We start from the raw sequence: 23,040 nt of genomic DNA on the forward strand, positions 1-23,040 counted from the left end.
GATGGAAGATGAAATAAATAGAGAGAAACAGTGAACGGGACGGTGGTTTGATGCGGTTTAAGAGAGGCCACGTCGGCTGAAGAACTGGGCCAAGCGATCGGAGTTACGTGGACGCTAGTCTTGCCACGTGACGTGGTCCTTCGCATGGCCAACACTTTAAAGGCGCTTTTGTTGGTTCCAGAATATTCTAGAAATTACGGGTGATCTGTTGGTTGGGCTAATGGACTTTACGGGTCCACAGTACAAACTCGGTATGTTCTGACCATACCAACCACCTCCGAAGGTTGATTTTTTTTTTTTTTGGAAAATTTAGAGCAAAGCATGTATATTAAATTGAAGAGAAGGTTACAATGAATCACAAAATAATAAAATGTTATCAATGAAGTAAAATATGAGATTAAATGTCACTCCCTTTAGTTTGTTGGTTGAACGTAGGGTGTCATATTTTGACAAGACCTGAAACCCGACCCGGACCCAACTTGGAAAAATCCTGGTTCGGGCCGACTCGCTTAGCAAACGGGTCGAGTTTGGGTTCGAAAATATTTGACTCGTTTGAAATAATGGGTCGGGTTCGGGTTAACCCGGAAACTCTAAATCAACCCGAAGTTGACCCGGGTCTGGTTTTATTAGCCCAGCCTAGTCGGCTTCTTGCTTCCGCGGCTCCGCCCTAGCCTGCTTAGCGTAGTCCGACACGAGCCCACCTTCGGCTTCGGACTCCCCAAGGGCCGCGCGACATGCTTCAGCAGTCCCCAGGCACCGCCGTAGTCCACCATACTCAATGCGAGCACGCACACCTCCGTGGCTCCGTAGTTCACATACGCGGCGCGAGATCCACCCGGAAGCCCCAACACGGCAAAGAGGTCGAGTCCCAATACTCCCACACGTGTGTCAACCCGGCAACCAAAACGAGATCCATTTTCGTGCGGGGTCGTGTCAAACCGGCAACCCGGCGGGTCAGTTCCGGGTTGCATTTTCAGACCCGTTTTTAAAAACGAGTCAAAAACGGATCAGGTTCAAGTAGTGTCAGATAACATCGGGCCAGTTCCGTGTTCGACCCGAACCTGACCCGTTGATCTGAATTGACACCCCTAGTTGAATGCTGATCATTCAAGTGATTTATGTGAGTTTGTTTTAATTATTGATCTAAATATGCCAAAAACATAAAAGTTTAATTATTGAACATGTGTAATTTAGGATAAAAGAATGGATTATGAAGCATGAGGAATAAAAATAAATAACATGTATAACAAAAGAGTAATTAGGAGATTTTATTTTTAATTTTGGCAAGTTAATTAAGCATGAGGTTTGGGATTTAAACTAGCTTATATTCCATAATTTAATTTCCAAAATTTTTAAACAACCTTAAATTTGTTAAGGCTTGACCTTGAAACTCATAAGCATCATTATGCTATCTTGAAGTTCATAGGTTAGTCATCTTTAGGTCATTTAAATTATTCTAAAAAATGCAACAGCCAATTAAATCACCCAAAATTTCAATTCCAACTAGTGGTCTAAATAAGTCTAGTTAAATAGTGGTCTTATTGAGCTCGGCTCGACCTCGAGCTTGTTCCATTGTAAACGAGCTCGAGCCAGTTCGAAAGCTTCAACAAGATTCTTAAAATTTATATGATATATAAAAATATTTAAATTTAATAGATATATTTAGCATTTATAATTTTTTTAATATTTAAAATAAATAAAATAAAATAAAATTATTTAAAAAATATTAATAATTATTGAGCCGGCTCACAAGCAGAGTCTCATCAAGTTCAAACTCGAGCCCGACTCATGAGCTCAATAAACTCAACTTGTAATTCCTTAAACGAGTCGAGCTCAAGCCGACTTGGCTCACTTACAATCCTAATTCCATCAAAAAAGAGTAAAGCTCCAAAACAAAACTTTACATGTTCAAAGACCAAGCTTATATTAATTATTTGCTATTTCTAACAATAAAAAGTTGGAACTAAATTCTTTTTGCTACTTTAAGCAATTTTTTAATAAAAAAAAATATATGTACTAAAAAATACATTAATAAAAAAAAACTGTCCAAAAAAACCTAAATATAAAACTTAATAAAACTAAAAAAATATTAACGCTCACTATTTGTAAATCTAAAAAATAAGATTTTATATAGTGCAATTTTTATAATATTTTTAAAGTAGCTTTTTAATAAAAAATTATAAATAAAAAAAAAAGATTATACTAATTTTTTTTTTTAGAAAGCAAGAAGAGATTCGTCCAAAATAAAACCTACGTTTATTAAACTATATTTTCATTATATTTATATCCCCAAGTAGGTTGTACATTCTTTTACAATTAAAGATCTCATCAACTCATATTGACTACTGAGTTTTGATTATACAGAGAAGTATGACAGAACGTACAACAAGACTTCTACTACAAAGAAACCTACACAAGTGGGCCGCCCTTAACATACTCAGTGACAGCAAGAGCAACAAGCCCCAGCATAGCAAACCGGCCATTCCATATCTCCGCTTCAGCTGTCATGGGCGCATTGGACCGGTCCGGCGCGTCCACGCCGCGAAATAACGGAACCAGCGACGCCACCGAGAGCAACGCCGCCGTGCCGGCGAACCATAACACGCCGCCGTTTGCGAGCTGAGCTGCCAAATCCTCTCCTGCAGCTAACTCGACTGCCATGGCGGAGACGAACCCGATCATGGCAAGCCGGCCGTTGATCCGCTCAGGGCCCGGTCCGCTGAACGACAGCGCTTCCCAGAAGGTTTTGGCCTTGGCCTGCATGTGTGCACAAGTAGAACCCATATTTGTAAGTAAAATAGGGATATATTATGCATTTTTAAAAGGATAATTTTTTAAACTAGATATTATTAAAATTTTAATAATGTAATTAAGTATCAAAAAATAAATTTAAGAATAGACAAAGTCGTCCATCAACCAGGCGACTTATGCTGACTCAAGATTGAGTTATATATAAATCGCTGAACTAACTTACGACTTATTAAAAAATATTATTATTGTAATTTATCTATTAAACAGGCGGCTTGTATAGTAAATTCTAAAAATAATTTAAAATTAAAATAAGTTAAAAATATATTAAATAATATATTTAAAAATAATTAAAAATAAAAAATAAAGGAAAAGACAAAAAAATGTATTGCTAATGTAAACTATAATTTCTATATTTTAATAGAAGTTAATACCGAATTAAAAATATATATTCATCAAAATTTAATAAAAAAATTATTTATTTAACAGTATTAAAATTGTAATTGATATTTTTAATGGATAGACGTTCTGCCAAAAAATAAAGTGACAAAAAATTAATGATTCAAATTTTTTTCTTAAACACATGCTTCGAAAGTAAATAATATAACTTTTTTTAAATCTATTTTTTATTTTAATTATTTTTCAAGTATATTTATTTAATATATTTTTTACTTATTTTATTTTTAAATTATTCTCATAATTTACTGTAGTAAATCTGTCCGTTTAACAACCAACTTACAATTCTATTTTTTTTCTTAAATAAGTTGAATGTCATTTTGGCGATTGGAACATGACTTGACAAAACTGAGTGAGCATAAGTCGCACGGTTGATGGACAACTTTGCCTACTTTAAATTTTTTTTTCAACACTTAATTACATTATTAAATTTTTAATAACACCTAGTTTAAAAACTTTCCCTTAAACATAATTTATTAAATTTATTTAAAAGCTACCTGCAGGTTGAGGACGGGTCCGGATTCGGCATCCTGAGAGTTATCCTGTAAAAACCGTAGGTTAAAATTTTCATGTAATCTGTAATTTGAAAGCCCGAGCAGGGGAATGGATGTAAATAAGAGAGTGGGGCAGAGAAATCACCTTTGCCTGGCACTGGAAGGTCCGGCCACCGCCGGCTGCTGTGCTGCGGCGGTGCAATGATAGTAGAGATGGTGTCTTACTTCGTATGATGATGCCACGTGACGTGATTCCGGTCGCGTAGGACGGTGAAACGGCAAACACTGTTGTAGCCATTTCAATGGTGGTAGTGTGGAACCCTCTAAGTTTCGAATGTTAAGAGTAATAGTACTGTCGAGGATCGAAGAGCTTTACGAAAATGGTTGGTTCAGTGTAAGAAGATGGAAGATGGAAGATGGAATAAATAGGGAGAAACAGTGAACAGAACGGTGGTTTGATGTGGTTTAAGAGAGGCCACGTCGGCTGAAGAGCTGGGCCAAGCGATCGGAGTTACGTGGACGTTGTCTCGCCACGTGACGTGGTCCTTCGCGTGGCCAACACTTTAAAGGCGCTTTTGTTTGTTCCAGAATATTCTAGAAACTTCGGGTGATCTGTTGGTTGGACTAATGGACTTTACGGGCCCACAGTTCTACAACCTCGATATGTTCTGACGAATCTGACCATACCAACCACCTCCGAAGGCTGATATGCTGCTATGTTTTTTTAGTTATTTCCCATCAGGCCATCGGTTTCTCCTCTTGCAATAAAAATTATTGGAGCATGCTATACCAAAAAAAAAAAAAAATTGAATTAATTTTCTGATAAAGTATAAATTGATTATCTTCAAAATAATTTAAATGTTTGTTACCCTGATCTCTTAAATTTTGAAGATATTTTAAAAAGTTTATGGGTGTTCTTGGATCTAAAGTTTTTCATGTATGATACTTGAGCTTATTAACAAGCAAATTTAAGAAATCGGAACCCTAGACCTTTGGCTAAGTGTGGGAATTGTTAGGAAGCCATCAACGTTATCTGGCTGATGTGGATCACCACAACGTTATCATGTATCTTTTTTGTTAGGAGTGATCGAAGAAGCGAATGTTTTGATATCATGAAAGCCCTCATGACAGGCTCTTAACAGAGAGAGGAAATGAGAGATGGAGGGGAAAAAATAAGAGTATATTATTCATCTAAAGTCTGTACATGAATATTATATATAGATAACCATGATAAAGAAAGTAAAGAAGATACATTATAACCTTGCGGTGATCCACTTCAATGAGATGACATGGATGGCTTCCTAACAAGAATAAAGAAAAAGATTGTTGTGGCGCCGATTGTAAAGAACAAGAAGTAGTAAAATATTTAACAACTCAATGAGGCATGAATAATAAGGCAATAGATCTAAAATATGCTCATTCACACTTTTATTTAGGCCGAATTTTTAGTTGTTCTGTAGGAATGGTTGAGAGCAACTATTTTTTGTCGAATCTTGGCTTCCAGATATATCAGTTCCGTGTCCTTTAATTAGAGCCCATTAAATACCTATGGGACACCTATGAAGACATGCATAAATATATAGTAGTTACACGACTCCGTTTGCTATTCTTCAAAATCATCCTTAAAATTATATAGCATCTTTTTATGATAACTTCGTTGTCTTAAAGCTTCTTTTCACTTATGTTTTTGAAATTATTATCCATTATTTATATTTATTATATTATTTTAATATCATCTTCAGTTATATGGAAGGGCATTTTTCATAATGATATAATGCTCAAACTATTGTAATCCTTTTAATTTGTACATACTATATAGTTTAAGTCATTCTCAATTTAAAAAAAAAATATTTTGTATATGAGGTGTCATGTGAATAATAATACTCAAATGCTTTTAGGAATTAAAATTGCATCTAAAATTGCAACAAATTTTATATAATTCCTAAGAGTATACTTCATGGTTGGAGTTTCTCAAAAATTTTCCCACCATTTTGATTTGCATTTCTTTTTTTTACTTTTGGATGATTTTTATTTAATGGGGATAATTTTTGTGACACTTCAATATTGTGTTAGACTTCCAATACTTGGTATTAATTATTAGATTTTGATTGCTGTCATAAAATTTTTTAATTTGATTATATGATAAATGATTAGAATTTGTTAACCAAATAAAAAGCTGCCAAAGCTGTTCCACTTTCCCTGCTGGTTTCATCTACACAATACAAGTCTAATCTCATCTCTAATCTCTGTCGTTAGTTGATTACAAAATCCGCAGCGGTAACAATTTGGTTTCTTTAATTTCTTCTGGTACAAATAATATGTATAGTTCTCTAGGAAAGTAAGAAGGAAAATTATTCAGCTACATTAATTCCCTTTTTCTTCTTGTTATGTTCAGCTTTTTTTTTTTTGTAATGCAGAAAGTCAAACTAAAGAAGGTTGTATAGTAGAAATTTTAACATGGTATCAGAGCTTTTATAAGCCTCGTGGTTTCTTAGATTCTTGGATTCTTGCTCTGTCCTTGCTTGTGGACACCATATATACATGGTCTCTGAAACTTCAACGAGCAGCAATAATGTGAATGATGTCCTACTAGTTGGTGGTTCTCCTATACCTCCTCAACTTAAATTCTTGATGTGTAGGATAAAAAAATGTTATTTCAATACAACTGATTTCGGATAACCATCTTATCTGATGAGGTCAAGTACTCAAGCTTTTTAGAACAAATATATTTGAAGGTTATCTGGACGGATCGGTCACTAGTCCTCCTCGACAAATCAATAATATCATTTTTGATATTATTGTAAATCCTCAATACAACACTTGGATGCTAGTATATCAGAATTTAGCAGCTGCTTTGCTCTCTACTATTTCTTCATCATTTCTTCTCCAATAATATTTTGCCCCTAAGTATAAAAAAGGCAGATGCTTGACGTCCATGATTTATAAATTGATTCATAGATTGATATGTGTTGGAGCAGGTGGCTCCCAACACATGATTAATATGTTAGAGAGAAATTATTTATAAGAGTAGAAGAGGATAAAAATAAGAGGAACTTCTATTATAAAATTTTTCTCTCTTACATCAAAAAGACAATACTCAATACCTTTTTATACGTATACAACGATAATTCTAGAAACATTCTAGAAATCTCCATAATAAAAGTTCAACTACCAACCACCAAAAGTTATTATATATTCTAGATATTTCTTCCATATATACAGTTTCCTAGATACACAATAAACTTGGTCATTAATTTTGGTTTATATTTCCAACACTCCCCCTTAAACCAAAATTTTATCAACCACTCTAAGAAATATCTTTAATTTTATGAACTATTCTGCAGCTAATGGCTTTGTGAAAATATATGTAATTTGATATTCAAATTTTACATACTCCACTTGAGCTTCTTTATCTTTGATCTAATTTCTTATATAATGAAAATGAACATCAATATTTTTGCTTATATTGTGATAAATTGGATTTTTTTAATTGTGAGCTTTTTATCCTTCATATGAATGTCAAATCTTTTCTCAAATAATTGCTCTAAGCTTAAAATATTGTTTTTCATATCAGGAACATAATAAACTTCATAAATAAATTGATGAGTTTCATATTTAAGAAGAATAAGGATTTTATCTTTTCCTTTTATCGAAATTTTTTAAAAGTCGCCAAAATAAATTTGACTCTCTATTGCCTCCATTTCTACGAACATATTTTAATCCCAACAAATATGATTACTTGTTCCAGTATCTAAATATCAATTATTTTCTTTTTCATCTTCTTCTCCTTTCAATACTAATAATAAAACGAGATCATCTTCCTTCTCTTTAACAAGGCTGGCTTTTTCTTGATTATGATAACAGTCGAAAGCATAATGATCAAATTTCTTGCAAATATAACAACGAATATGAGATTTTTGTACCTTTGATATTTTGGCTTTTTCTTCCGTTCTTCATTTCTTGAATTTTGATTTTCTTCATTATTTCTTTGATATCAACCACGTCCTCGGCCTCTTCCAAAGTCATGACCATGACCTCGACCACAACCTTGTATATAAATGTCTCAATCATTTGAATTATCTTTATTTTTTGTCTTTTTTGTCACATTTTAATGAGAGCTTTGATTACAAAACTTGTTTGATAGTATCCTACTTTTTCTTATTTTTTCTTTGCTCATAAGCTATTAAAGAGCCCATTAGTTCATCAACAGTCATTGTTTTTAAATCTTTAGCTTCCTCAATAGCTACGACAATATGCTCAAATTTATCATATACTGAGCGTAGAAATTTTTCTATCACTTGAATACCTTCTAATGCTTCTCCATACCTTTGTAGCTGATTGATGATAGTCAAGACTCTTGTGGAATAGTCCTCCATATTTTTTTCCCTTCATTTGAAGTGCCTCAAATTCGGCTCAAAGAGTTTGAAGTCGAATATTTTTTTATCTTGTCTATGCCTTTATATGCAACTTAAAGTATCTCTTATGCTTGCTTAGAGGTAGAAGCGCTGGCCACTTTCTCAAAGTTTCCCTCATCGAGTGCTTGATAAATGAAGAAGAACGTCTTATTATCCTTCTTTCTACTTTCTTTCACAGTTCCCTTTGGGCTGTTGATAATACTGGTTCATCTTGATACTCGACATAGCCATTCTCAACTATCTCCCAACTATCTTGTGATCCAAATAAAGCCTTTATTTGAAGACTCCAATTCTCATAATTCTCCTTTGTGAGACGAGGCACTTGTAGATTCATACTGCTTGCCATCGAACCTGGCTCTGATACCACTTGTTAGAGATAAAATGATTTGTAAGAGTGGAAGATAAAAATAAGAGGAACTTTTATTATAAAATTTTTCAAGAGTAGTCAATACTTTTTTATACTTGTACAAAGATAATTCTAAAAATATTTTAGAGATTTTCATAATAAAAGTTCAACTACTAACCACCAAAAGTTATTATATATTTTAAAAAAATTTTCCATACAATTCCTAGATACACAAAAACTTAGTCATTAATTTTAATTTATATTTCCAACATGATATGCCTACTGACAATTGAATAAGATAGTGGAATTGGTTTCCCACAGACGGCGGGCTAGAATATATGTGGCGATAAAGTTATAATTTTTTGTCTCAGTATTATACGGATATCCAGCACTCAAACAGAGGAAAAAACACACTAGAATTTTTACATAAAAAACCCTGAAAAAAAAAAAACACGGTGCCACGCCTTGTTGAAATGATTATACTAGTGTTTAAATAGATTACAAGTGTTTGCTTCATCCTTGAATTTGAGGACAATCATATTACAATAGTTAACCGTTGAGTTGAAATCTGAATGAAGATTAGATGGAAGTCCGATAATGTACGGTGGTCTGGTGAAAATCAGGTGTCAGTTGGCAGCCGGATGGAAGTCCGATGTTAGTTAGTGACGGGTGAAAGTCTGGCATCAATCGATGGCAGGGCAGAAAATTCGGCCTCAATCGATGGTCGGGCAGAAGTAAGGCGTCAGTTGGCGGTCGAGCGGAAGTCCAACAATGATTGGTGGCCGGATGGAAGTCCAACGGTGGTCGAGGAGTTTGATGGCAGGAGAACTCTTGATTTTCTCTCTTCCTTGTGAATGGATGACCGATGTTAATTCTCTTAATCATTGATTGTTTATTAGGCATTTGAATGTCTTCATGATATCAGAATTCAAAGATCTTGGGCTTGTTAGATTCGTCCTATCAAGCCTCTCGATTCGACAATAAGCATGTCATGTTTAGGAATTGTTTGATCATCAAATTTATAGTTTGAACTTTCCAAATGGGCTTCGGGTCAGTAATTTGGACCCATTTGGGCTCGGATTAAGCCGAATTTAGTGTCATTGACACTAGGGGGGCAAACGAGTCCAGTCAAGCTCGAGCCAGGGGGTGTTCGAGTCAAGCTTGACAATCAAAACCCGAGCTCGAGCTCGAACTCGAGTCGAGTTTAAAATCTGAGCTCGAGCTCGACTCGTCGTCATATCGAGCGGCTTGTCGAGCTCGCTATCGAGCCCGTCGTCGCGCCTGTGACGGGCGGCTCGTCATCTCGATACCTTAGTTTCGACTTCCGCAGTTTCGACCTCATCGTCGTGTCCTTCATCACCCAACCCGTCTGTCATCAATGGATGTCGTCGGTTCCGCCCTCCGTCCGACGTGTTCCTGAGCTTTGCCGTCGAGAAACGATATCCGCTCGATATGACGACGTCGAGCACGACCTCAGTTCCGACTTCCACGCCGTCGTCACGACATCGTGTTCCTGAGCTCGTCCGACGACGTGTTCCTGAGCTCCGTTGTCCCGACATCGTCGAGCAATGGATGTCGTCATCCCGAGATCCGATGAGCAATTGATGAACTCTACCGTTGAGATCGAGATCAGTCGCATCCGCCCTTTGTCCCGAGCTCGTCTTCCTTCGAGAAACAAGATCCGCTCGTGCCGCTGTTTTGGATTTTCCGCTCTGAGATTTGGATTTCCCTCCCACGAGCTCCGCCAACGAGCTGCTCGGCGAGCCGACGAGCCAAGTCTGACGTATGTTCGAGCTCGAGCCCGATTAGCCGTCGAGCTCGAACTGGTGTTCGAGTTCGACTCGCTAGCTCGAAAAGCACAACTCGTCGAGCCGGTTACCGAGTCGAGTACGAGCCGGCTCGCGAGTCGGCTTGACTCGGTTGCACCCCTAATTGACACTAGGAAAATCACCTATTACCAGGGGAATTTTTGAGGCATTTAGTTCGACTGTAAGTTTGTTGAAATCGGAGGTCAGAGGGTCCATAATTTTATTTTGAAAGTTTACAACTTGATTTTGCCTCGAGATTCGTGCCCGATCAAGATAACTTTTTAATGATATATCAATAACTATTTTTAACTTAATTTAAAGACGAAGTATTATATAAATAAATGTAAAACTTCCCTTTAAAAATGACAAACACTTTGAGCTTAATTTTTAATGAAATCTGTATGGATCTCCCAAACTTTGCAAGGCAGCTAATTATGGACAGCAAGCCAACTGTTAGACTCTTCATTTGGATTGTGCTAAATAGCGCAATCTGGACCAGTTTCCTTTGCTGCTTGGCAGGCCCTCTTGTTTTCTGCAAAAAAAAAAACAGCCTAGTAGCAGCAGCATCCGTAGGTCCAAAGATCAATAACAACCTAATCTGCAGCACACCAACACAAACCATCAAATGATATTCACACCTTTAACCACATGAAACAGCTGCAGCGCAGTAAAATAACATAAGCAGACACATTAATTATAATAGCAGGAAAGATAACAGCAACTTCAGTGGAAAATGCAGCAGCAAGGTGCTAGAGCGTGCTGTTTCAGAAGCAGCAGCGAGGGTTATTATTAATTTTAAGCAAGTTTTTTTTTGGTTATTTGGTTCTCTTTGGTGCTCTCAAATTACTAACGAAATACTGTAATTATAATCATTAATTAATATAAATTTAATTTACCCATAACTGTATTAATTATTAATATGCCGTTAGTTAAGATATCAGTTAATAATATAACTTTTGATATTACCTGTTACTAATAAAGAACGGTTTTTCAGATTTTCATATTTATATAACTATGTAAACTTTGCTTTTAAACTAAAAAAATTTTGTTATATATATTTAAATTTAAGAGTTGTAATTTATTTTTTTTTATTATAAAATCATTAAAGCTAAACACCTAAATAAATAACTAATATCTGTTTTAAAATTTAAAAAAAAAATTAGCCAAAACAACAGCCAATTATTGAAACAAATATTTTAAAACTCTATTTTAGATCAGTAATACAGCAACAACCCACTTAATGACGCTGATAAATAAGCAGTTTATTTATAAATATATTACTAAGTATATGTTACAAATACACATTGCACAAAATGCATACAAAGAAGAAGCCTACTTATTGACCTCTCTACGATGCGATGATCGCACTTAATAATTTCTCCTAGACGAGCGGGCCACCCTTAACATACTCAGTGGCAGCAAGAGCAACAAGCCCCAGCATAGCAAACCGGCCGTTCCATATCTCCGCATCAGCTGTCATGGGCGCATCGGACCGGTCCGACGCGTCCACGCCGCGAAATAACGGAACCAGGGAGGCCACCGAGAGCAACGCCGCCGCGCCGGCGAACCATAACACGCCTCCGTTTGCGAGCTGAGCCGCCAGATCCTCTCCTCGCATAACCTCGACCGCGACGGCCGAGACGAACCCGACCATAGCAAGCCGGCCGTTGATCCTCTCAGGGCCCGGTCCACTGAACGACATCGCATCCCAGAAGGTTTTTCCCTTGGCCTGCACGTTTGAAGAACAAGAACCCATCTTTGTAAGTAAAAAACGTACGCGTTATATTATTCATCTACTTTATTTAAGGAATTCAGAGATTACTTTCAGTTCTTGTTTTGCTTCAGGTATCGCTTCTCGAAGGTTGAGGACTGGTCCGGATTCACCATCGTTAGAGTTATCCTGTACGTAAAACCATATTATAAATTTTCATATTCATGACCTTTAATGATAAGAGAGTGGGCCGGGACTGCAAGATCACCTTGGCCTGGCACTGGACGGCGCGGCCACCGCCGGCTGCTGTGCTGCGGCGGTGCAATGATGGTAGAGATGGTGCCTTACTTTGTATGATGATGCCTCGTGACGTGATCCCGGTCGCGTAGGACGGTGAAACGGCGGACACTGTTGTAGCCATTTCGATTCGAGAAATCTTCAAGTCTAGAATAATGAAGGCTTATAGTACAGTGGAAGAACCAAGAGCTTGGTGTAAACTAACGGTACTGTGCGAAGATTGAAGAGATTAGTGAAGAAGAAGGTGCGCTACTTAGATGAAATAAATAGAGAGCGAGAGCGAGCGGTTCGTCGGTTCAAGAGAGGCCACGTCAGTCTAATAGTTGGGCCAAGAGATCGGTGTTACGTGGACGCTAGTGCTGCCACGTGGCCAGGGGTCGTGACGCGGTCCTTCGCATGGTCTCCATTGTTGCACACTGTTACTGTTGTAACGACATTTGTCAAATGTTGTTATTTATCGTCAACGTCTGTATTTTCTGATCATGCCAATTACCAATTATCTCCCACGACCATTTTTTTAGCTATATCCCATCAGCCGCCTCTCTCTCTCTCTCTCTCTTTTTTTTTCTTTTCTTTTTTAAAAAAACTATGAATTTATTATCTTTAAAATAATATTAATATTTTCGATAGATATTTATAGCTGCAATGTCTTAAATTTCCGAGAGACATGCATTAAATATTTTTATAAATATTAAAAATTTAGGGTTTAAATATTTATCTAATGATTCAAAAAAATTTCTCTTTCATTTATGATTCAAAGATGATAAATAAGACTTAAAGCGGATAACTTTGAACACATACCTTGATTGAAAAGATAATTCTCTTATCTCGAGTGTTTGTGGGCAAATCGATGAAGACGGGTTCTCAAATGGGTCGAGTCGAAAGAATTTTTGTCGGGGAGTCCGATGATCACACTATAAACCTCCCTGATGAAAATCTTAGGCTAAGAAGATATGTATGAGTATACATGAGTCACTACTGGAAAAATGGCAAATACCGGCGGTTTGCACCGGCGGTTTATGGACCGTCGGTATTACCGACGGCTCCGCCGGCGGTTAAGCCGTCGGACTCTAACGACGGCCAAATCGGCGGCTTAGCTACGATACACCGCCGGTATTACCGATGGTAATGTGACCGGCGGCTTACCGGCGGTTACAATATCGGCGGCCTAACCGCCGGCAGACCGACAGTTAAAATTCCGTTGGTCACCGGCGGTATTGGCCGCCGGAAAACCGCCGCAAAAATAAACCGCCGGTAACAAGCCGTCGGAAATGGTTTCCTACGCCGTTTTTTCCGGCGGTTCACAAACCGCCGTTAGACCGTCGGTAACTTTAAAAACCGTCGGTAAATCTAGACTAACCGCCGGAAAAAACCGCCGGTTTTCAGCGTTTTTCCTGTAGTGAGTTATGTGACCCTTTATGCTTCTTGAGCCTTAACTTTGACCTTAAAATAAGATCGATGTCTTTTTTTTTTATGATATATTTTGTTATCGTTGAAGGAGATGAGGCCAGAATCAGGCAAAGCAAGGAGAAGGAACAAGAAGTGAGGAAAACAGAAAAATGAATCTTATTCATGTCACAGTACAGAGTACATGCAATATATATAGGTAAAGATAATGGCTGAATGTAAATACATAAGGGCTGAAGGGTATATTGCTAACAGTCTCCCTCAAATTGAGCATTCGTTTGGACGAATGATTAATTTGCTACGTAATTCACATAATCTTGTGACAGAGAGGGGTTTGGTTAGTATGTCAACGATTTGGTCCTTCGAAGAAATGTGAGTGTGGAAGATGTCGCCGGAGCGTATTTGTTCCCTGATGAAGTGGTAGTTGATTTCAATATGCTTTGTTCTGGCGTGGAAGACGAGATTCTTGGCGGGTGCAATGGCAGAGGTGTTGTCGCAGTAGATGGTGGTAGGAGGAAGCTGCGGAATGTGGAGTTCGGCGGCTAAACGCCGGAGCCATATAACTTCAAAGGTTGACGCAGAAAGGGACCTATACTCGGCTTATGTGGATGATTTGGCAACGGTGACCTGCTTCTTGACGGACCAAGAGATTAGGTTGGGTCCAAGAAGGTACAAGAACCTGAGATGGACTTCCGATCGGATTGATTTGATGCCCAGTCGGCATCCGTATATGAGTGTAGGATGAGCAAGCCTTTTGTGATCGGTAGCCCAAAGTGTATAGTCCCTTTGATATATCGGAGAAGACGCTTGAGCAATTTAAAGTCATGTATGGTCGGTGCATGCATGTGTTGGCAAACAAGATTAGTGCCGAAGGCAATATCAGGTCTAGTAATGGAGAGATATTGAAGGGAGCCAGCGAGATGTCTATATAGAGTTGGATCGTGAAAGGGTTCTGTATTACTTAGCTTTTGTTTTGACGGTGGAGTGACCGGCGTGGGTGCCGGTTTGCTGTCTTGAAACCCGGCGTCATGAAGGACTTTTGCGGCGTAATGCTGCTGGGTGAGGACGTAGCCCAAGGCGGTTTGCTGAATTTGGATGCCGAGGAACATGGAGATATGACCGAGCTATTTAAGGGCGAATTAAGACTTCAGTTGACTGAGAAGAAGCCGTATTGCATTTTGGTCATTTCCTATTATAAGGATATCGTCAACATAGATTAGAATGTAGATTTGCGTGTTGTTTTTATGATAAAGAAGTAAGGAGGGATCGGAATGACTAAACCCGAATTATTTTGATTGCAGGAACCCGGTGAGCTTTTGAAACCACTGGCGAGGGCCTTGCTTGAGGTTGTATAAAGATTTGCAAAGTTTGCACACGTGGTCCGGAAATTTTGGATCAATGAAGCCTTTTGGTTGATGCATATAGATGTCATCATGTAAGTCGCCATGTAGGAAAGCGTTCGAAATATCTAGTTGAAGCATTGGCCATTGATGATATAGAGCCAGTGTGAGAAGGAGGCGGATCGTAGGCATCTTGGCGACCGGACTGATAGTCTCGGTGTAGTTAATACCAAATTTCTGATCGTAGCTCAAGGCTACAAGGCGAGCTTTGTGACGATCCACTTGTCCGGTGGGAAGAAGCTTTGTCTTGAAAGTCCACTTACATCCAAGAACCGGTTTGTTTGAGGGAGCCGGGACAAGAGATCAGGTGTCGTTGTGTTGAAGTGCAAAAGAATTCTTCTTGCATAGCAGTGCTCCAGTGATCAAGTTTAGCTGCTTGATTATAGGTTAGAGGAGTAGATTGAGGTGTTGTGGTACTGAGAAGATTGAAGAATTTCTTAGGTTTGATAATGCCTTATTTCAGGCGGGTTTGCATGGGGTGTTGGTGAGTGGCGATAGGTTGGACGGATGGGTTTGTGACTGGACTGAGAGAGTTTAAGAGTTGAGGTGAGGGATCGGGTTGAGTGGTAGCGTCAGAGGTGTTGTGAATGGAAGTGGGGGTATTTGTATTAGGAATGCTGGGTTGAACGGTTTGAGAAGAATTGTGAGAGGTAGGGGTGAGGAGTAACGGAGAGAGCACGGTACTGGTCGGAGTGGTAGGAGGTGAGTATGGAGTAGATTTTGGTTGATATGGAAAATTGTTCTCATAGAAGACTACATGCCAAGACGTGTGAATCTTGCCTGTGGAAATATTGTAGCACCTATACCCTTTATATTGAGATGCGTAACCGAGAAATACGCATTCACTGGGTCGAGGTGAGAGTTTTTCTGCAGCGTTATGTCTTTGACAGGGAAAACACAGGCAACCGAACATGCGGAGATGTGAGTAGATAGGTGTAGTCCCGTAAAGGCGTTGATATGGAGTTTGAAGGGATATGGGTTTGGAGGTCTTGAATGAGTTGTAAGTGGCAGGTAGACCATTGAGGATATGTAGAATAATGTCTTCCAGATCAATCTTGGAACCTGAGGCCAAGATGTTGTTGACGATAGATTTTATCTGAGCAAGATACTGTTGCATGTTAAGGTCTTTCATCTGGATCCGAAATAGCTCGTTTTTGAGCTGATTGACGCGTGAGCGGCTGGACGGTTGAAGACGGCGTTCAAGAACCGTCCAGGCCTCATGAGCGATGGTGGACGAAATGATGTAAGGCAAGATGGATTGAGAGATCGTTGAAAAGTAGGCAGAGAGAAGAGTGTTGTCACTTGTCAACAATCCGCCAGGCTGCTTGAGCGGAGGTTTCGGTGTCGGCTGGCTGTTTGGCTTGTCCCGTCAGGTGGCCGGCGTAACCTGTGGCATTGAATTGCTGCAATATTTGAGTACGCCATATGGCGTAGTTGTCGGAAGTGAGAGGGTAGGGAAGAAGATTCTTGATGTTGGTAACAAGAAACTTTAGAGGTGCGGGAATGACGGGAATGGTGGAGGAGGGATCGGGAATGTTGGTGGAGGAGGGAGGGAGGGAATTGATTGATTCTTGATCTCCCATGGTGGCTCTGATACCATGAAGGAGATGAGGCCGGAATCAGGCAAAGCAAGGAGACGGAACAAGAAGTGAGGAAAATAGAAAAATGAATCTTACTCATGTCACGGTACAGAGTACAATATATATAGGTACATACAATGGCTGAATGTAAATACATAAGGGCTGAAGGGTATATTGCTAACAATCATAAATCTCAATTTTTACTTATGTTGTTGAATCATTTTTCACAATTTATTATTATTATTAATTAAATATATTATTCAATTATTTGGAAGAGCATATTTTATAATAATAAGGAAGCACTTTTTTCAAAATTATATATTGCTCACACATTTGTAATCATTTTAACAGGGCCAAATCTTATAAGTTGAACCGTTCTCAATTAAAGAAAAAAAAACATTTATTTTCCCAAAAAAAAAAAAGCATTTATGTCATATATGAGCTCCTCATAACCTTATATCATATATATACATTTAAATGTTAAGACTACACTCTCTGCCCCAATAATAACAATACTTTCAATGTTTTAATAATTAAAATCTATGACAAATTTGATATAATTCCTAAGAGCATACTGCAATGATAGAGTATTCTCAATTTTTGAATTTATGTTTATTTTGTACAACAATGATGATAATATATATATATTATTGTGTTATATGCTTATAAAACTATGAGCTACTATATCAATCAGTTTGTATTTTTTATTGTCAATGGGTAGCTTATGGTATTTTATTTATTGGTACTCCAAAATATTCCTTGGTTTTGACTCTGTGTATATAAGATTTTCTTGTAATGCTAGGACGTAAAATTATCTCATTGTTATCATAAAAATTTAAGTATGTAATAATTTGATTGTCTAACATATATAGTGTTATAGGAACATTCATTCAAATGGATAACATGAGTAAAACCCATAATAGAGGATCTTCTCACTCTAATACTCATTAATTCAAAAATCAATCTCATTGTCAGCCAAATTGGATATGTACGTCTTATTGTGTTGAGTTATAACATACAATTTTCAAAATATAATTTTGAAAATATTTCATATTGGCTTTCAATATACATTTTAAACAAACAACATTCTACAGACCTACTAAAACATCCAAAGTACTAAAAATAAACACATCCATAAAATCTCTTTCATTTCTTGCTTAAGCATGTGCAAATATGCAACATTCAGAGTGACGGTGTGAGTGGGTTGAGCGTAGAGGAGAGTGATGTTACATATATTGGTGAGTGGCAAGCTTGGGAGGATGTTATGTGGTTTGAACACATGAGTTCACGTATTGATTGCTAGCAAGTGTGAGAGTGGAGCAACATTGTCTTGAGCAAAAATTGCATAAGTGCATTGACCAACTATTAAGTGTAAATTTTATAATATTTTAATATCTTAAATATTGTTTAAAATATTATATTTCATTTATGTTGTGCAAGAAGGTCTCATAAAAAGGGAAAAAATTTCATAAATGTTGAACTAACGCTGAAAGCTCCAACTACCCTAATGCCTTAGTGTCAAATAAAAAAAATTGCAACATCGGAGCCTCGAAAAAAATGTCAATTAATTCAGAGTCTTGATGGAGCCAAGGCCAGTGTTTTAGCACTTTACAATTTTATAGCACAAGTATTCAACATCGTAACCTCAAAGTCTCATGGATTTGAGCATCGGAGCGCCAAACTTTACCGTCGTACCCTCGATACCGGACGGCTAATATCAGCCGCCGAAAGATCACTATAACCGCCGGTAGTTTCCTGCGGCGTACTGACGGTTTCTGGCGGTTCTTCGGCGATACGCCGGCTGTGGAGCAGCCGGTAATTTCTTTGGTTATGACCGCTGATAAACCGCTAGTGAACGTTACCGACGATATTCCAACAGTTTGGCCGCCGAAAAAATACGATTAGACCGGCGGTTAAAATAGCCGGTATGCCGCCGGTAAAACCCGGCAGTCACCGGTGTTATGACTGCCGGAAAACTACCGGCGGTATGGTCCGCCGGTAAATTGCTGGTGAGAAAAACCGCCGAAAAAAGTTTCATACGCGGTTTTTAAAGACGGATTTTCAACCGATGCAAAGTCGCCGATTTTTTCCAAAACCGCCGGTACTTACTGATTTTCCTGTAGTGAATATTTTTGTACACCAAATGTTGAATTCTCTTGATTCATTACGCCTTACCAACTGGGTCTAAATTTTTAATGACATATGAGGGCTGCACCTAAACATAAGGGTTGCACCAAAACCTAAAGCTCAACAAACCTCATGATCAAACTTGTCATTGTGCCACCATGTCAAGCGCTATGGCGCATTTCTGTTTTTGCACAAGCATAAATAGTTTTTATTTTGTTTAAGTGAGATTTCTTCATAGTTTTATTGAGGTCTATCATTTGTAGTGAGTATTGAGTGCTAAAATATAATGCACTCTTAAACTCAAGTCCAAGGGGCTAAAAGAGAAAAAGATACGTCTTCTTGGAGATCGTCAACTTATCTATTTGTAAGCAATCACACATTTGGAGGAGAAAGGAGTGCAAATAGTGTATTATATTATCCAATAAGTTATATTTGATTTCACTTATGCTCTTATACTTTTTCTTATATGCAAGCAATGAATTTTGGTTTGATTTTTGCATTTCAATGACAGCCTAATATTAGTTTTGAGCAAATGATGTGAATAATTTGTAAGTACTAATATATACTATTGTGTTTTAAATGAATAATGAATGTTTTCAATATCTCTCATTCTTAATATAATACATATAATTGTCATATGTGTTAATAATACATATAATTGTCATATGTGTTAAAAATTAATGTGATATAATATCCAATAGAGTAATATTAAAATATTTAAGAGTGTTGGAATGAAACTTTTGCATGTCAGATATATGATTTTTAGAGTTCTAGATTATACGTAGATATACAAATTGAAACAAGGTCACAAACTTCCCTTTACTTCTCTACAAATTTGATAAAAATATAAGGATGTATACTCTGACCCATATCAAATATAGAAGAATCTGCCTGTGATAACTTAGTTTCACATTTCATTAATCTAAAATATTTGATCATCTGATATTTAATCTTTTTTTTTTTATTTCCTACTGGAAAAATAATCTCAACCAATATTTAATGCTCCTTAAAGCAACTAAGAAGCAACAAAATAGTCTTGTCTCAAATTAAGGATTTGTTTGGAGCGGCTTTTTAATATTTTTTAAAGCAATTTTCTAGCATAAAATTTTTAAGTTTAAAAAATTGTGCGCTAAAAAGTTGCTTAAGAAAGCAATAAAAAAATCGTTTGGGACGGCTTTTTTTACAACTTCTTGAAGCAGCTTTTTAATATAAAAGTTAAAAAACTTTGTACTAGCAAGCTGCTTCAAAAAACAGTAAAAAAATCGTCTCAAACAAATGCTCATCTGAGACAATTAACTTACTGTTTCTTAACGCAACTTCTTAGTATAAAAATTTTAATTGTAAACTAAAAAAATATTATAAGAAACAATAAAAAACCGTTTGAACGAAGCCTCTTCTTGCTTCTTAAAACGGCTTTCTAGTTAAAAAGTTAAAATTTTTGTACTAGAAAGCCGCTTTAAGAAGCAGTAAGAAAACCATCCCAAACGAAGCCTAAATCTAGTAAACATGTTAGACCACGTGAACCTAGCACTCATCAACTTAGCCAACGCTCATCCTTAATTTATCCCTCAGTAGTGGACCGGGCTACGATTAGTAACTCCTTTTCGAAGTTGCATGTTCGACCATTTACATTTGGGAAAATTGATATTTTTTTGGTCAAACTCGATAAACATATATTAGATATTATAATTTTATGATAACATACATATTAAGAAATTAGTTTTAATAAATTGTATGTTTGTATGATAAATCATTCATTTTTCGTTTTAAGTAGTATTAGGTCTGCTCATGTTCATGCCATAGAGCCAATTCGTCTAATTGATTTACAAGCCTGTTTATTTTAAAAGCTCAGTTTATTTAAATATATTACTAACTATAATCTACAAATCCACTTGCTACAAAAACTGCATGTACACAACAACTGCACAAAACCATGGCAGTAAACAAGACTAGGCTACTGCAAAGAAGCCTAGACGAGCGGGCCACCCTTAACATACTCAGTGGCAGCAAGAGCAACAAGCCCCAGCATAGCAAACCGGCCGTTCCATATCTCCGCATCAGCTGTCATGGGCGCATCGGACCGGTCCGGCGCGTCCACACCGCGAAATAACGGAACCAGTGAGGCCACCGAGAGCAACGCCGCCGCGCCGGCGAACCATAACACGCCGCCGTTTGCGAGCTGTGCCGCCAGATCCTCTCCTCGCATAACCTCGACCGCGACGGCCGAGACGAACCCGACCATAGCAAGCCGGCCGTTGATCCTCTCGGGGCCCGGTCCACTGAACGACATCGCGTCCCAGAAGGTTTTGCCCTTGGCCTGCATGTGTGAAGAACAAGAACCCATCTTTGTAAGTAAAAAACGTATGCGTTATACTATTCATCTATTTTATTTAAGGAATTCATAGATTACTTTGAGTTCTTGTTTTGCTTCCGGTATCGCTTCCCGAAGGTTGAGGACTGGTCCGGATTCACCATCGTTAGAGTTATCCTGTACGTTAAACCATAGGATAAAATTTCATATCGAGCATGGCCATATGATTGCAAAAAGATATATCATAAGAGAGTTGGCCGGGACTGCAAGATCACCTTGGCCTGGCACTGGACGGCGCGGCCACCGCCGACTGCTGTGCTGCGGCGGTGCAATGATGGTAGAGATGGTGCCTTACTTTGCTTGATGAAGCCTCGTGACGTGATCCCGGTCGCGTAGGACGGTGAAACGGCGGACACTGTTGTAGCCATTTCGATTCGAGAAATCTCCAAGTCTAGAATGAAGTCTTATAGTACAGTGGAAGAACGAAGAGCTTGGTGCAAAGTTGCAGTGGTTGAAGGGATTAGTGAAGAAGAAGGTGTGCTACTTGGATGAAATAAATAGAGGGCGAGAGCGAGCGGTTCGTCGGTTGAAGAGAGGCCACGTCAGTCTAATAGTTGGGCCAAGAGATCGGTGTTACGTGGACACTAGTGCTGCCACGTGGCCAGGGGTCGTGACGCGGTCCTTCGCATGGTCTCCATTTTTCCACAACGTTACTGTTGTAATGACATTCGTCAAATGGTGTTATTTGTCGTCAACGTCTGTATTTTCTGATGATGCCAATTGCCAATTGCCTCCCACGAAGGTCGATATGACCATTTTTAGTTATATCCCAACAGCCGCCTCAATCTTTTTTTTTTTTTTAATAAATTAAGAATTGATTATCTTTAAAATAATATTAAAATTTTCGATAGATATTTATATCTCCAATCTCTTAAATTTTGGAGAGACATGCATTAAATGTTTTTATAAATATTATATTTTTAACTTTATAGTAGTTGGATTCAAATTTTTCTATAGAATATACTCAACCTTCAAACTCAGGAAATTGAAACCCGAAAGCTTTTAGAAATATAATGTATCTCGATTTTTGGGTATTTTAAGATAATTTAAGAAGTAAAATATTCAAAAAAAAAAAAAAATCTCTTCATTTTTTATTGAATTTTAAGGACTGCAAAAATGACTACACCAATAATAATAAAAACTATAATGATAAATAAGACTCAATACGGATAACTTTGAAAATGTATCTCGATTAGAAAGATAATTATTGTACATGGGCAAATCGACGAAGACGGCTTCTCAAATGGGTTAAGTTGAAAGAATTTTTGTCGAGTCCGATGATCACACTAGAAACCTCCATGATGAAAATCTTAAGCTTGTTCGATATGAAGGGTGAGTCCACCTGAGTTGTGGGTATAGTGTACTTCATGACTACTGAGAATAAAGGAGCGTGTTTGCATCCTCCTTGAGGTGATCCTACCCTATGGTTGAATTGATGAGTCCTATTAATGGCTCACCAATTAAGGTGACGCTGAGTTGCTTTGAGAGTGCTCCAAATGAAAGGGTGAGTTCACCAAGTTTGAGAAGTTTTATACGATGGATCCTAAAAATTCCTCTTAGAAGCTATCTTCTCGAGTTGCTTTGCTGAGTTGAGTCGAACTTTTAGCTTTCATATAGTAATGGTTGAGAGCAACCATTTTTAAATGAGTCTTTGCTCCTATCTTCTTGATTTCGGTGAGATACGTTTGCATAGACATGTTCTTCATGGAGATGTTGTGCAGCTCATTTTTTGAGCTGAATCACTTTTGAGCTATTCGAAGATTGGAACCGGAGTTGAAGAGCTTGCCAGATGTCAGCCGTGGATTCTAGGTGCATTACATAAGGGAGCACCGGAGTCAATATGGTTGAGCAAATCACCGCCGCGAGATTCTGATCAGTGA

General features: G+C 37.8%; 3 protein-coding genes across 4 annotated transcripts; all 3 read right to left on the reverse strand.

Moving 5' to 3' along the window:
- Positions 1-2,233: 2,233 nt before the first annotated feature.
- On the reverse strand, positions 2,234-4,091 carry LOC110093696 (early light-induced protein 1, chloroplastic-like). Its single transcript, XM_020818669.2, has 3 exons — positions 3,844-4,091; positions 3,702-3,746; positions 2,234-2,757 (listed from the first exon to the last, which is right to left on the reverse strand). Exons 1-3 carry the CDS (start codon positions 3,994-3,996, stop codon positions 2,410-2,412), a joined length of 546 nt encoding a protein of 181 aa, XP_020674328.1. The 5' UTR covers positions 3,997-4,091; the 3' UTR covers positions 2,234-2,409.
- A 7,505-nt stretch (positions 4,092-11,596) lies between these two features.
- On the reverse strand, positions 11,597-21,635 carry LOC110093694 (early light-induced protein 1, chloroplastic). Of its 2 annotated transcripts, XM_020818667.2 has the most exons (4): positions 21,376-21,635; positions 21,200-21,277; positions 20,759-21,106; positions 11,597-11,648 (listed from the first exon to the last, which is right to left on the reverse strand). In XM_020818667.2, the coding sequence occupies exons 1-3, from the start codon at positions 21,526-21,528 to the stop codon at positions 20,759-20,761; spliced, it is 579 nt and encodes a 192-aa protein (XP_020674326.1). In that variant the 5' UTR covers positions 21,529-21,635; the 3' UTR covers positions 11,597-11,648. The 2 variants fall into 2 exon arrangements, with proteins under 2 accessions (XP_020674326.1, XP_028548637.1); XM_028692804.1 differs by lacking the exon at positions 11,597-11,648 and having other exon boundaries at positions 20,608-21,106.
- Positions 11,603-12,507, reverse strand: LOC110093692 (early light-induced protein 1, chloroplastic). The gene is made up of 3 exons (XM_020818665.2): positions 12,247-12,507; positions 12,090-12,167; positions 11,603-11,996 (listed from the first exon to the last, which is right to left on the reverse strand). The coding sequence occupies exons 1-3, from the start codon at positions 12,397-12,399 to the stop codon at positions 11,649-11,651; spliced, it is 579 nt and encodes a 192-aa protein (XP_020674324.1). The 5' UTR covers positions 12,400-12,507; the 3' UTR covers positions 11,603-11,648.
- Positions 21,636-23,040: the final 1,405 nt, after the last annotated feature.

The sequence above is a fragment of the Dendrobium catenatum genome, unplaced genomic scaffold, assembly GCF_001605985.2.
Source record: "Dendrobium catenatum unplaced genomic scaffold, ASM160598v2 original_scaffold_280350, whole genome shotgun sequence".
NCBI classification, from domain to species: Eukaryota; Viridiplantae; Streptophyta; class Magnoliopsida; order Asparagales; family Orchidaceae; genus Dendrobium; species Dendrobium catenatum.